We start from the raw sequence: 14,603 nt of genomic DNA on the forward strand, positions 1-14,603 counted from the left end.
TCATCTACTAATGCGCTACTGTCTCAATGTAAACAAACACCTGCACCAATAGATATTAATTAGAAAAGATAAAGTGAATATTTTTACTGGGATTAGTTCATATTTTCACTTTGGCTGAAATAACAGCGCTGAAGTGGTATAAGTGAATTTTAACACGCTGGAGTGGTTTTAAGACAAAACTTCATCTTTATCCTTTTATCTACTTTTCCCATTTCTCATCTGTGATTCACTCTCCGATTACCGAACAGGGAGTGTATTTGTCTGAGCACCAAAGAAGGACAACTTAGTGTAAACAAGGCGTAAGATACTCAACCTTACAGAATGGGATTTCTTTGTATTAATAAGTTAGACAGAGAGTTCTGCTGTACAGAGAGACACACAGACATGTACGTGGGCTTCAACCTCAAATAATAATAATAATAATAATAATATCACTGATTACATAAAAATATTACATTAAATTTAGCAGATTATTTTTAGCTTTAACCTTTTAACTGTTTCTATAAACACTTTACCCACCAATGACGGCTACTTACACTAGTTAGGGGGTGAGATCCTCCTGAGAGCTGAACTCTACTCTTGTGTACAATGCAATTTGTACTGATTGTTTCTCTTTATTCATAGTTAATAACTATAAATTTATTAATTAAGTTTGCTAAAATAATTATATTCAAAAGTCTTTATATGAGGATGGTATACACTATCGCTCAAAAGTTTGGGATCATTGCAAATTCCTTTGTTTTCCAAAGAAAAACACATTTTCAAGCATTCACAAACAATTAAAGTGAGCCTGAATTCTGACTGTGATGGAGCAGCCGGCACAGTCTCTGGACCTGAACCCATCAGGCCAATCCATCTTTTTGGGAGATGTCTTGTTCATGTTCTGTTCTTTTGCTATAGTTTCTATTCAGACTAATTTCGTGTGCGTTTCTTTGGAAAACAATAAGATTTCTAAGTGATCACAAACATTAAAGCCGTAGTGTATATATAAGTTTATATGTATATAGATAGAACAGTGATATTATAAATGTTTTGTTCCTATACGAGGACATTCGTGTCTCAAGAGAATGTCCACCCTGTACAGCTTCTCCTCTCTGATACACTTTGACGCGCGCGCTTCCGCTTTCTATTTCTCTGCCAGATAAACTATTCTACACCGTGACGTCATCTCGGACAACCAATCAGAACCAAAGTGGGCGTGGTTCTCCGGAACCGGGCTCTCTGATCTTAGAGAGAGAGAGCGCGCGCGGAGTTATACCGGACAACCTCTGCTCTGGTCTGTGTGAGTGTGTGTGAGTGTGTGTGAGTGACTGTGTGTCTACAGTATATATATATATATATATGCGCGTGCTGGAGTGTGCGCGCGCGCGTCCCGGTGCAGGTTTGTGTCGCGCGCTGATTGGAGATGCCGCAGTGAGCGGAGAGAGATCCGGGGAAGCGCGTGCGTGCGGGTGATCAGAGATAATGGGGTCCGCGGGCACGGAGAGCGCGAGCGGCGCGGACGAGGTGAAGTGCGCGTGCCAGAGCCGGTGCGGCGGCGGAGGAGGAGGAGGAGGGAGAGGGAGCTGGAGAGGGTTCGGTGGTCTGTTCGCGCTGTCGCTCGTGCTGCACCTGGTCACGCTCGCGTGCTACGTGGAACTGCGATCTGAGATCCGGATACAGAAGAGCGGCGGAGAGGGGGGACATCCGGTCAGCGCGCGGGCAGCCGGAGGAGGGGAGCACGAGCAGGTATCTGTCAGGTCATCACACAATCAATCACTAATCACCTCATCACTAATCACCTCATCATTAATCACCTCATCACTAATCACCTCATCACTAATCACCTCATCACTAATCACCTCATCATTAATCACCTCATCACTAATCACCTCATCACTAATCACCTCATCACTAATCACCTCATCATTAATCACCTCATCACACCCGGCAGCGGGACACATCACCGTGTATCTCTAACATCTGACCCCGGGGCACAGCGCGCGCTGTCAGAGGGTTTAAAACCGCTTGTATTTAGTGTGGTGTGCGCGCGCTTAACAGTGCGTATCAGTGTGTGTGTGCGTGAGTGTGCGCGTGTGTGTGTGTCTGTCAGTGTGTGTGTGTGCGTGCACGCGCATGTGTTTGTGTGGTGTGTTGTGCGTGAGTATGTGTGTGTGCGCGCGCGCGCGCGCGTGTGTGTGTGTGTGTCCCGGTTTCCCGCCGGCCTTTTCACAGTGTGTTTGTTCCTGACCCTATTGTTCAGGGCCATTGTCCCTGTGCACTCTCTGACCTGCACACACACACACACACACAGACACACACTGACCCGTGATCTCTTTGAAGTGCAGTACATTAAACACCCCTGTAACGCACGCGCGCGCGCTTCCCGTTAACGGATGAGCTTTGCCCTTGTGTGTGTGTGTGTGTGTGTGTGTGTGTCCTGAGGCGGTATTATTCATAATGCAGAAACATCTGTCAGCTTTAACGAGCCACGCGCTCAGTGTCAGCGGCGAAGCTCGCTCTGCGCGCTTGTGTGTGTGTGTGTGTGTGTGTGTGTTTCCAGGAAACATGTTGCCATGACGACGGGTGATTGATGGCGCCCGTGTCAATCTGTCAGAGCCTTTTGTGTTCTGACATGTAGGTAACAGTTTGGTCGGTCTCTATCACACACACACACACACACACACACACACACATAGTCACACTGTCTGCGTGTGTGTTGGGGGGTCATTAGGCTCATTAATAAACTCCACCTGTCAGTCATGTGTTGTCATGGTAACCTGCTCAGACACACTGTCTCTCTGTCTGTCTGTCTGTCTCTCTCTCCCTGTCTGTCTGTCTCTCACCTTACACACCCGCTACCTGTCCTACTTTCCACCTCATATCCTTTGTGTCTGTCTGTCTCTTTCACCTCTTTGTCATCCTTCCTGTTTCTCTGTCTATCTATCTATCCGTTGGTCTCTATTTTCTCTCTGCTTTGTCTTTCTTTCTCTGTCTTTTTCTTTTCTACGTGCATTCTGTTCCACTTGCACTTTTGATCTCTCTCTCTCTCCTTCTGTCTCTCTCCTCCTCCTCCCCACCTTTCTTTTTTCCTCCATCTCTCCTTCTCTTGTTCTCCGTGTCCGTCTCCTCCGGCACTGTGGCATTTGGCCAGAGCACAGTGTGATCTCTCTCTGTCTCACACACACACACACACACACACACACACACTTAATACGGATACCTTATTAAAGCTGGGAATGTGTAGGATTCCTTTCCAACAGGATATTACCTTATTACAACCAGTCCGTAATTACTGTACTCTCTCTCACACACACACACACACACACACACACACTCGTCTCAGCTGGTAAAATGCAGTTATAAACGTATGTTCTTGGGTTCACATTCTTGTCGTTGTGGTTTGTAAATTCACCCCACAGCAAAATATGGCGAGTGTATTATCGCAGGCCGTGATATCGTAGGTAAAGCAACCACATGTTGATGTGCAGCTGTTCCCCAGACCACTGGCCCCGCCTACTCAGGTTAGTTATAGCACACTGATGTTAGCTACCTAGCTTTACAAATTGCCTTTTATATAATGGCATTACATGGCGTGATGTTACCCAACTACCTAAACTTCTTTCAACCATGTATGATGTCATCATTCTGCGCCATGGGCTCCTGGACTATGTGTAGCTCTGCACTGGTGGTGATCAGGAACTACTGTGTTCAGTGTCTGGTCCTGGTCCCAAACAGACCACATAGGGTATCCATGTGACGAGATCTCAGGTCACAGTCACACAATGTATAATGTGAATGTATATTTAGTGCAGAGTGCAAGCAGGGACTCAGGCAGGACTAACTATGACATCATAACTAAAAGAGAAAGCAAATTTATTTGCAGAAATGCTTGGCTAATTGATTCGGTAGTATAAATAAAAGTAGTATTTTAAAATCGATGTGAAATTTCATAGGGAGCCAATGAAGTGAAGAAATGACAGAGGTGATGTGCTCGTATCTTCTGGTTCTAGTGAGGACCCCTTGCTGCTGCATTCTGGACTAGCTGAAGCTTGTTAGAACAACCAGACAGTAAGGGCCTAACAATAGTCCAACCTAGAGGTGATAAAAGCATGAACTAGTTTTTCCTTATCTTGGCGGGAACAATTGTTACTAGTGTCCGGTCCTCGGGAGCAATCGAGAACAGTGTCCGGTCTTCAGGACAAATAAAGAACAGTGTCCACTCCTGAGGAGCAATCGAGAACAGAGTCCAGTCGTGACCGTTGTCTGGTCCTCAGAAGCTATCATGAACAGTGTCCCGTCCTCAGCGACTGCTGTGTGTGGGCCTTGTGGGCCAATATGAACGGTGTCCAGTCCTCAGAGGTGATTGTGACCGGTGTCTGGTCCTCGGGGGCAATGGTGACCAGTGACCGGTCCTTGGAGGGGCGGTCCAGATTGGTGACCGGTCCTCTGGGACTACGGTGACTGTGAAGTGAACTGAAGACTTAAAAAGTCTTGAGGTTGGTCACTAGGCTTTGAGGTGGCGACACTGTAAGTGCCTTAGAAGTCGGAGGGACATGGTATCAGATGGTATAGTTCCATTAAAAGTAGACTTCATCCCGGTGCGTGTCTTCTTTAATAAAGTGTAACTGAGTGAGTCCTGTCCTTGCTGGACAGCCTGGACGCCCCAGGGTGTGATTACGTGCCCTTCAGGTGCCCTTGTTGTGTAAATCGTTTCTGTTCTCGTGTCTGGAAAGTTCAGTGCAGAGGTTTGTCTGGAAACAGAACTGACGTGAGTGACGTGCTTTTACTGAGCACGCTCCATATGGCCGCCGAGCCCCGAGTGCACTACTGAGTGATCACTAATGAGGGATCATACACATCAAACAGGTGGAGAGAGAGAGCGAGGGAGAGGGAGAGAGGGAATTTGCCTAAGTTTAATAGCACAGTTGTTAACAGCTGCATCTGTTTAAAGCTTAAGCCAACACACAGATGCGTGTGTGTGTGTGTGTGTGTGTGTGTGTGTGTAAATGAAAGAAAGAAAGAATGAAAGTGCGTGTTTGAGGACATGATGTAAAAAGAAATTCAGGATTGATGTCTGAGATGATGGAAACACACACACACACACAGGTTTTTGCTAAAGTCATTTTCTTTTAATCTTTTCAAGGTTCTATCCAACTTAAAGTTCTCCATGTATGGTTCTAAAAGGTCACAGCAGGGTCAGAGGTCATGTGGACTTCCTGCCACATTGCTAGTGTTAATTTTCTGGAGTTCAGGTTACGCCTCAGCCACACTAGGAGCACAGCAACGCTCCCGCGCGAGCTAGCGTGTCAGTGTTCAGCGGAAAACAGTCGCCTAGCTGAGAAACTTTATCAAGTGTGGAAAATTCCCTCAGCTTCAGGCCGGGTGCTGTGTCGACCCCCTGGAGCGAAACACACACACACACACACACACACACACACTCCAGTTCACCATCACAGGTGTTAGCATCGCTAGTGTCCGGGTGAATAGCCATAAACGAGTGCTTGGTGAATCATCTGTCACTACTAAACTTCTCAAACTTTTCCCTCTGGTTTCATCAGTGAGAGAGATTCAACAGAAAGGTCTGTGTGTGTGTGTGTGTGTGTGTGTGTGTGTGTGTGTGTGTGTGTGTGTGTGTGTGTGCGGAAATAGTGTTTGTAAAAAGCGTGTCTTAGGAGAACAAGTCATTCTTCATGGTTATTCGAGTCCTTTTGTGTTTATATGTGTTGTATTTGGCAAGACTGACAAAAGAACGGGTGAACAATAAGTGTGTGTGTGTATGTCTGGTTCTGTGTGTGTGTGTGTGTGTGTGTGTGTGTGGGATATCTACTTTCCCTAAGATAACTCATGTACGGTTGTGCAGTATTTGTGATGGTCCTCTGAGAATCGTATCGAGTCGAACCCTAATTGACTCCATGTGCTGCAACAAAACCGTGTGTGTGTGTGTAAGATTTGTGAGCAAGCTTGTCTGTATTTTCATCAGTTCTCATTATGTAGTGTGTCATATCTCCTTTAGAGCATACACACACACACACACACACAGATGTAAGATGACCTATGACTATGAGGAAGTTTTTACCTCTGTTTTGTGTGATGAGGCTGATAAACACACAGTAATCTGAGGGGCTTTATTGTGTGGTGTGTGTGTGTGTTCCCGCTTATCTGTAATACACACTACACACCAAGTGTGTTTGTTTAAAGTCAAACAAACCATGCAGGAGCTGTAGCTTGTCTCGCGCGCGCACACACACATACACACACACACACACACACACACACACACACACTGCAGGAGTAACATTTCTCCACCTGACACAATGTTTATTCCGTTCACAAAATCATGTTTTAATGGTTTAATCGCTGACTTGTGATGAACGAACAGCGAAGGAACATTTCAGAGAACTCCAGGAGGTCACGGACCAGACTTAGATGGTGTAATGAGACAAGCTGAAGGTGATGACGTGAGAGAGGTTCTGATCAGCTCTATCATGTTGAAGCTGAACTGATTGTAGCTCCGTCCAGAAGGAGATCAGACAGAACGGCAGTCAGATAGAGAGTTACGCTTGTCTTAAAGACGTAACATGTACGGACCTACTACTGAACCCAGGGGTTCTCCTGTAGTCGGACTGTAACAGACCTTCTGGGCTATGTGGTTGGACCACTCCTGTAGATGTGATGAAGGCATGGTCACCATTGTCAGTGATTGAGGAAGAACAGAAGAAGCAGATGGAGGAGCTTGTAAGCCTCAGGGTTGTAGGAGATGGAGATGATGAGCTTTAGAAAAGCAGAAGCATTCAGGAGCCTGAAGGGTTTCTCAGCCTGTCATTCTGGAGGAACCCCTGAGAGTTCTACAGCAGGGGGTTCTATAATAGACCAGTTCCAGAAGAACCCCTTTAGATAAGTGAAGAAACGTCTGAATGAGTTTAACATTGGCTTTGATGAGCCTCAGGTTCTCTCCTCTTCTGATGTTGATATCATACAGACTTTTTAAAAAGTGTTAGTGATGCCTTAAGAGACTTGATGTTGAAAAAAGTGTGTGTGTGTGTGTGTGTGTGCACTCATTTGTGTGTTTTTGTTGGCTTGCGTTCTAAGGCTAATATTAAAGGAAAATGAGTGATGAAGTGTGTGTGTGTGTGTGTGTGTATAGGTTATGGTTGAATGGTTTCGATTAGAGAATGTTCTCAGGGTTTTACATGATTCTTTCTCTCTCTCTCTCTCTCTCTCTCTCTCTGCGTGATGGATGGATGGATGTGTTTGAGTGTGTGTTACTCAGGCTGTTAAACAGATGTGTAAACTCACTCTCTCTCCCCATGTTTGATGTGGGTTTTGTGGTTTGTCCCAAATTGGCGTCGTACTGCAGCTCTCAGCACCGGGCAACTAGAGCGAGGGAGCGAGGGAAAACAAACGAAAAGCAGAGAGAAGAGAAAAGAACGAAGGAGCAGGTGGAGGAGAGACGGTGCCAAATTACAGTCAGGTGTGAGACGCATTCTCACACGGTCGCCTCTCTCACCCCGCAAACCACTGATCAACCTTCTCTCTGTTTATACACACACACACACCCCTCTCTCTCACACACTCTCTCTCACACACTCTCTCTCTTTACATCCCTTTTTCCTTGTCTTTTTCTGACCTTTATAACAAGGTCACTGAATCTTCCCTGTGATTACTAGGCACTCGTTGTGTATGTGTGTGTGTGTGTGTGTGTGTGTGTGTGTGTGTGTGTGTTTGTGTGTTGTAAAAACTTTACAGCAGGTTTTGTCCTTTCGCCCTCATTTGTTCGGAATCTGCGGCTTCAAAAGAACGACAGAATCAGAGGGAGGAGTGTAATGAAGCCATTAAAAACATCAGGAGAAAAAGATCCCTCAGCTATCCTTGAACACCTTCCAGCAGCGTGTGTGTGTGTGTGTGTGTGTGTGTGTATGTGTGTGTGTGTCACGCTCTGTTCATGAAAGACCCAGATGGTGTGTGTGTTTCAGGTTTGTTCTTTAAAGCCAGATTTAGGAATGTAACTATGGTGTGAAATTACTGGGAACCAAGGCAGCCAAAAAGTGTGTGTGTGGGGAGGAGGGGGTGTGTGTGTGCAAGAAAACACACATCTATGGACATAACGATCACGCTGCTCCCTTTATGTCACCTAAACACACTGGTCATGGACACGGTGAATACACAAAGAGACACAGAGACATTGATGGAGGAGTGGACAGAGACACAGAGAAAGGGACAGAGGTAGAGAAAGTGGGACAGAGACATGGACAGAGGAACAACAGAGAACGACGGACAGAGACATAGATTGAGAAAAACAGACAGGTAGAGAAAGTGGGACAAAGACATGGACAGAGAAACAGACAGAGAACGAGGGACGGAGACATGGATTGAGAAGAAACAGACATAGAGAGATGGACAGAGACAGTACAGTACAGCGAACTCAGGCTCCGTTCATACTACATTGCTACAATTCTGATTTCTTTTTTCATAAATACCCGTGAGTTTTACTGCCTGTCATGGACGCGTCACATGAATTATAATCTGTTGACCTCGTATCAGATCTACGACCCACATACAAAAGTGACCAGGACTGAAGATCATCAGGTTTGTGCCTTCAGACTGCCATAAAGAAACTCTAATTGGGACTGGGGCTGAGGTTCAGTTTTTGGCAGGAACACCAAGGTGGAATGCTGTGTCCCCACTTCTCCTACCTTAATGGTTCCCAGTCCTGCTCATGCAGTAACCTGACTCTTTTAATTTTACTGGTTTACTGACTTTAATACACCTGATCCACCCAATCAGCTAATTACCCAGAGTTCTTCCACGTTTGTGTTAGGGAGTTTATGAGGGAAAAATTCCACGCATGCATCTTGCTGTGTCCGAGAGAGTCTGGAATGTCCTGAGTGAAGCTACAGGGAGGAGGAGCATGACGGGAACCGAACCAGAGGTTTAATTAAGACGCATTGATGAGGAGACGGTGATGGATCAGCGCTGGAGATAAAGCTTCAGGTTATGGGGTGTGTGTGTGTGTGTGTGAGAGAGATCCAGCCCAAGACCAGGTTACTGAGGACCCGTGTGTGTGTGTGTGTGTGTGTGTGTGTGTTAGGTTAGAACAGCGTTCCTCTTTGCGGTTTGGAGACCTGGTGACTCACTGTGAAAATATGGGAAAAAAGTGCAAGTGAGACAGGGACAGAGAGAAGAAGATAAAAATGTAAAAGGAAAAAGAGAGACAGACGGTCAAGGGAGTCATGAAAAAAATTTATTGAAAAAAGAAAAGGAAGGATAGACACTGATAAAGAGTCACAAACGGAGAGGGAGAGAGGGTCATAGATGGGGAGACGGGAGGAATGAGTGGGGGGGAGGGAACCTCAGTCCTGAGCCGTACATTCTGTCTGAAAATCGTTTGCTAAACATGCCAAGAGTTTCTGTTTGAAGTCGTCTCGGTTTGCATCTTATGCACGCACGCGTATACACACACGCACACACACACACACACACACACACATGCTCACGCACCCAAACACACACACACATACACACACACAGAGTTATGGAAGTCCTAAAACCCAAAGAACATGTTGCAGAATTGTGTGCATTTCCATACAGAGTTCGAGGTAACGTGAACAAATACACAAACACAGAGGCCAAACAGCACGGCTGATGTCATCGAGTCGCCGTCGTGTTTATACGCCACGCTCAAAAACACCAAAAATGTCATCCTGGTGATTGACACATAGTGTGTGTCCTAGACAAACCTGTTGATTTTTACTTGTGTGTGAAATGAGGCAGGGGTGACGTTTCCGTGTTTGTGTTTAAAACGCATATGATGAGCGCTGAAAGTTCAGTGCTAGGAGGAGATGGGAACGCAAAAACGCTGGGGGTATGAACGAAAAAATGGTGGATTCGAGAGTCATGACATGAGAGGGCGCTATGAACGATGGAAACAAAGGAAGAAATAGCAGAAACGTCAAACATGAGCAGGAAGTGAACAGTAGGAGAAGAAAGCCTGGATTTAACACACACACAGCACAGTGAAATCTTTTGAAAGCTGTGTGACAAGTGCTGTTTAAAGTGCTGTGAAACTAAAGATCCTCTTAACTGGAAACACTGGGAAGACTGGAAGTAAGGACAGGACTGGACACAGTAGGCTGGGATTACTGGGATGAGTGAAAACTTTAGCTGAAAAGAAGACGAACATACAATAGACAACCTTAATCAAGGCCAGAACTGAGGCAAAACGATGGTATTGAGGGAAAATGAGAGAACATTCGAAATATAAGGAAGTGAACTCCAGTAATGAGAGACAATTGGGAATTATAAGAAACTGGGAACATTAGAAAAGGGCAGCCAGGGCCAATAGCATCCCTATTCCCAGGGTCACTGGGACTAGGGATGCTCTCCCAATGAGGGATCGCTAGGAATGAGGAGCAACAAGAATGGAAAGCAGGAATGTTTGGGAACACTGGGAATGGGGAAATACTGGGAATTGTTGAGATCCCTGGTAATCATAAGTAGGCATGGGAATCGAAAACCGGTTCTTGTTGAGAACCGGTTCCCAGTGTTTCAATTCCTCGGAATCGTTTGCAAAATTTGCAAACGATTCCCTTAACGATTCCAGTGGGCACGAATGACGTCATCACGCGCATTGCGTAACTTACACACGTTGCGTAGCTTACGCTCAGTCAATAGTAAGCATGGCGCCTAAGCGGAACAAACGCTTAAAAGTCTGGTTGTATTTTACCAAAAAACATGAAAATAGGGCAACTTGCAATACTTGCAGCATAGATATTTCCTCAAAGGGAGGAAATAGAACTTATTTGCTAAAACATTTGCACACACAGCATGCAATAACTATTAAAGAATGTTGCGTTTTCGATCCGCTCCGAACTAACAGTTCTCAACCCAGCAGCAACAACGTTAGCATGTCCTCGGCTAATAAAACAGCAGGTAACTAATTAACTAACAAACACTGCCATCATATTAGCTGTGTAAAACTTGCTGTTAGTAACGGTTAACGTTAAATGAATGCCTTCTCATGCATTACATTTAGATGACCATCACAAGAGACAGAGTTTGGATGGCTCAGAGTCAGAGGTTGGCAGTACTGCCTCCAGTTCACAGATACCGCTAGCTTCCCCTTTCACTGAAGCAGGGAAAAGTAAATTGACCCAGGCCAGGGTAGCTGAATGTCACAGAGTTTAGGCTAATCAACAATTTGTTGTCCCTTTTCTTCCAAATAAGAATCGATAAGGGAATCGATAAAGAATCGAATCGTTAAGCAGAATCGAAAATGGAATTGGAATCGTAAAAAATCTTATCAATTCCCATCCCTAATCATAAGGGCACAAAGGGAATCATAAAAAAGAACCAATAGTTGAGATTACTGGGAGTGAGGGAAACTGGGAATCATGAAACAGCAGGTGAGCTGGGAATAAGGGGACACTAGGAGTGGGGAGCAACAAGAATGGGGGAACACAGGGAATGATTTTGAACGGTGGGAAAGGGGAACACGAGAAATGGTTGGGAGTGGCAATATCTGCTGAAATGATCTTGTGGCCATTAAGCTCCTCATCAGAAACTGGTGTGTTTGGGTTGAACAGTCAGCATTATTAGCCCCTGTATTGTGTGTGTGTGTGTGTGTGTGTGTGGTTTTCTGAGTGTGTGTGTCTGGCCCAGGGTTGAAAACCATGTGTGCTCCATGTGTGCGGATGAGAGACCGCAGACCCAGCTGTCCGAGTGTGTGTGTTGTGTGATGAGGTGAGAACATGCTGAAACCGATGTCAAACACACTCTCAAACCACAGTGCTGTGGAGACGATCTCACGCCACGCTCACAGATCTTTTATTCTGTTTTACTGCTCTCCTTGATCAGCTCCTCAGTCAGCTCCTCAGCTTCTCCCCTAAGTCAGCTCCTCAGCTTCTCCCCTAAGTCAGCTCCTCAGCTTCTCCCCTAAGTCAGCTCCTCAGCTTCTCCCCTAAGTCAGCTCCTCAGCCTCTCTCCTCAGTCATCTCCTCAGCTGTTCTCCTCAGCTGTTCTCCTCAGCTGTTCCGCTCAGCAGTTCTTCTCAGCTGCTGCTCCTCCTTCCTTAGTTTCTGGGTTTTTCTCCTCGGCCGCTCACCATTGGCTTTTCTCCTCAGTCAGCTCCTCTGCTTTTCTTCTTGACTTGGTTCTCCTTGACCAAGGAGAGTGGTCAAGAAAAACAGCCGATGATGAGTGGTCACTCATCATCGGCTGTTTTTCTTGACCACTCTCCTTGGTCAGCTCCTTGGCTTTTCTTCTCAGTTGCCCTCCTTGGTTGGCTCCTCAGTCTCTCCCCTCAATCAGCTTCTCAGATCTTCTCCTCAGCTGCTCTCCTCGGTTGTTCTCTTCAGCCACTCTCCTCATATGTTCTCCTCAGCTGCTCTCCTTGGGCGTTCTACTCAGTCTCAGCAGTTACCCTCCTTGATCAGCTCCAAGATTTTTTCTCCTCGGCCGCTCTCCATTGGCTTTTCTCCACAGTCAGCTCCTCGGCTTTTCTCCTCGCACGCTCTCCTCGGTCACCTCCTCGACTCTTCTCCTCAGCTGCCCTCCTTGGTCATTCTCCTCAGCCGCTCTCCTCCGTCAGTGTTTGAGGTGTTAAATGAATCTCAGCTGCATCTTGTCTGGGATTCGGCTGTGCTGCTGCTAGCGCACTGTGTTAGTCTGACATTTGTTTACTCACAATCACTCTCCCGCATCTCGGTTTAGACACAAACACTGCTCAGCTTTTCAAACACAGCAATGCTGAAGCTTTGTTTTCCACATGGGAGAGCGAACACGTAATACATTCGCTACTCGAGTCGTAACAATGCTGTTGCTAGGCAACTTGAAAATTTGGATCCTGAAAAACACCCTAATGTTACTGGAAATGAGGCTATCGTGTAGCAGGGAGGTGTTTTATACAGTGTAAAGATGCAGTAACCATGGCAACCTGAGAGAAACTTCCAGAACATAAACATTTACCATAAATGGGTTGGGAAATTACCAAAAAAAACACTAAAGTCACAATTATTAATCAATCGATTACCACAAGTAACATTCTACCATATTAACTTAAACATTAAGTTTAACATTACCTCCAGGAGCTCAGTTCCTCCCGACCAATCAGCTGGGAGCATGTGGTTAGCGTGCTGCCTTGTGGTTGGTCCAGATTTGTTAAACTGTCGCCAACACACTAATCAGTCCTGACACTGTTTACTCCAGGGTTCTGGAACATTTTGTGTTTATCACTGGGGGTCTGACAGCATAGCGGTGTGACCTGTGTGTTTGTATTTGGGAAAGGCATGTCCGACGTCTGTATGTTTTCTTACAGTGTTTTAATCACTTTAGGAAACAAAGCCACCAAATTGAACTTTGACCCCTAGCAGTGCAGGAGTAATGGATGTCTCAAATGCTAATATTAATGACTAGTAACCCTGGAGCTAGCTGTTTACTTTTAGCCAAAGTATGTTAATGAAAGCACCATGGTGTAGCATGAGCTAGCTTATTTACGGGCATGCTAATGCATGTTAGCTGGTGTAATTCTACAGTAAAGTATTTTTTTAATTCTCATAATGTTACTCCTTATTACAGGGCGTGTGCGAGAACATGCGCACCTTCTCAGCAGGGTTACACACAGTCACTGTGACTGCTGTCACACACCGCTGGGAAGAGACCTGACACGTTGGTAGCACAGAGCTGTAGTGGCGTTATCGCTATAACTTACAATACAATACAGGAGTATAGTGACTAACAAACAGAATAAAAATGTGGGTAATAGGAATATGATAAATAATAATAATATTAATAATAATAATCTGTATAGAACAAGGGGGTGGGAACTAAAAACCCATGGAAGAGACCTGTATCTTTCTGTCTGACTGTTTGGGTAGATTACCTCTCTCTGACTAGTGTACCTATCTGTAGGTCTGTCCATCCATATATTGTACATGTCTGTCTGTATAATGTTCCTGTCTATCTCTCTATCTGGGCAGTCTGTGTATCTGTCTGTCTCTCTGTATAGTATAACTGTCTGTCTGTCTGTATATTATACCTGTATGTCTGTATATTGTACTTGTCTGTCTGTCTGTATAGTATACATGTCTGTCTGTGTGTAGAATGTATCTTTCTGTCTGTCTGTATAGTATACCTGTCTGACTGTTTATATAGCGTATCTGTCTGTCTGTCTGTATAGTATACATGTCTGTCTGTGTGTAGAATGTATCTTTCTGTCTGTCTGTATAGTATACCTGTCTGACTGTTTATATAGTGTATCTGTCTGTCTGTCTGTATAGTGTACCTCTCTGTGTGTCTGTCTAGAGTACCTGTCTGTCTGTCAGTCTGTATAGTTTACCTGTCTGACTGTCTGTATAGTGTACCTGTCTGTCTGTCTGTCTGTATAGTGTACCTGTCTGTCTGTATACCTGTTTGTTTGTCTGTATAGTGTACCTGTCTGTCTGTCTGTCTGTATAGTGTACCTGTCTGTCTGTCTGTCTGTATAGTGTACCTGTCTGTCTGTTTGTATAGTGTACCTGTCTGTCTGTGTGTAGAATGTATCTTTCTGTCTGTCTGTATAGTATACCTGTCTGACTGTTTATATAGTGTATCTGTCTGTCTGTCTGTATAGTGTACCTCTCTGTGTG

At 45.2% G+C, this 14,603-nt stretch overlaps 1 protein-coding gene across 3 annotated transcripts in view; it reads left to right on the forward strand.

Annotated features, from left to right (window-relative positions):
* Window positions 1-1,295: 1,295 nt before the first annotated feature.
* The window catches only part of eda (ectodysplasin A), a 24,075-nt gene continuing 10,767 nt past the window's right edge, over window positions 1,296-14,603 (forward strand). For all 3 annotated transcript variants that reach the window (XM_053484807.1, XM_053484808.1, XM_053484809.1), the window contains exon 1: window positions 1,296-1,728. In XM_053484807.1, the coding sequence (XP_053340782.1) occupies window positions 1,465-1,728 (264 nt within the window). In that variant the 5' untranslated portion in view covers window positions 1,296-1,464. The remainder of the gene's footprint in view (window positions 1,729-14,603) is intronic.

Source organism: Clarias gariepinus, chromosome 24, assembly GCF_024256425.1.
Source record: "Clarias gariepinus isolate MV-2021 ecotype Netherlands chromosome 24, CGAR_prim_01v2, whole genome shotgun sequence".
Classification (NCBI taxonomy): Eukaryota; Metazoa; Chordata; class Actinopteri; order Siluriformes; family Clariidae; genus Clarias; species Clarias gariepinus.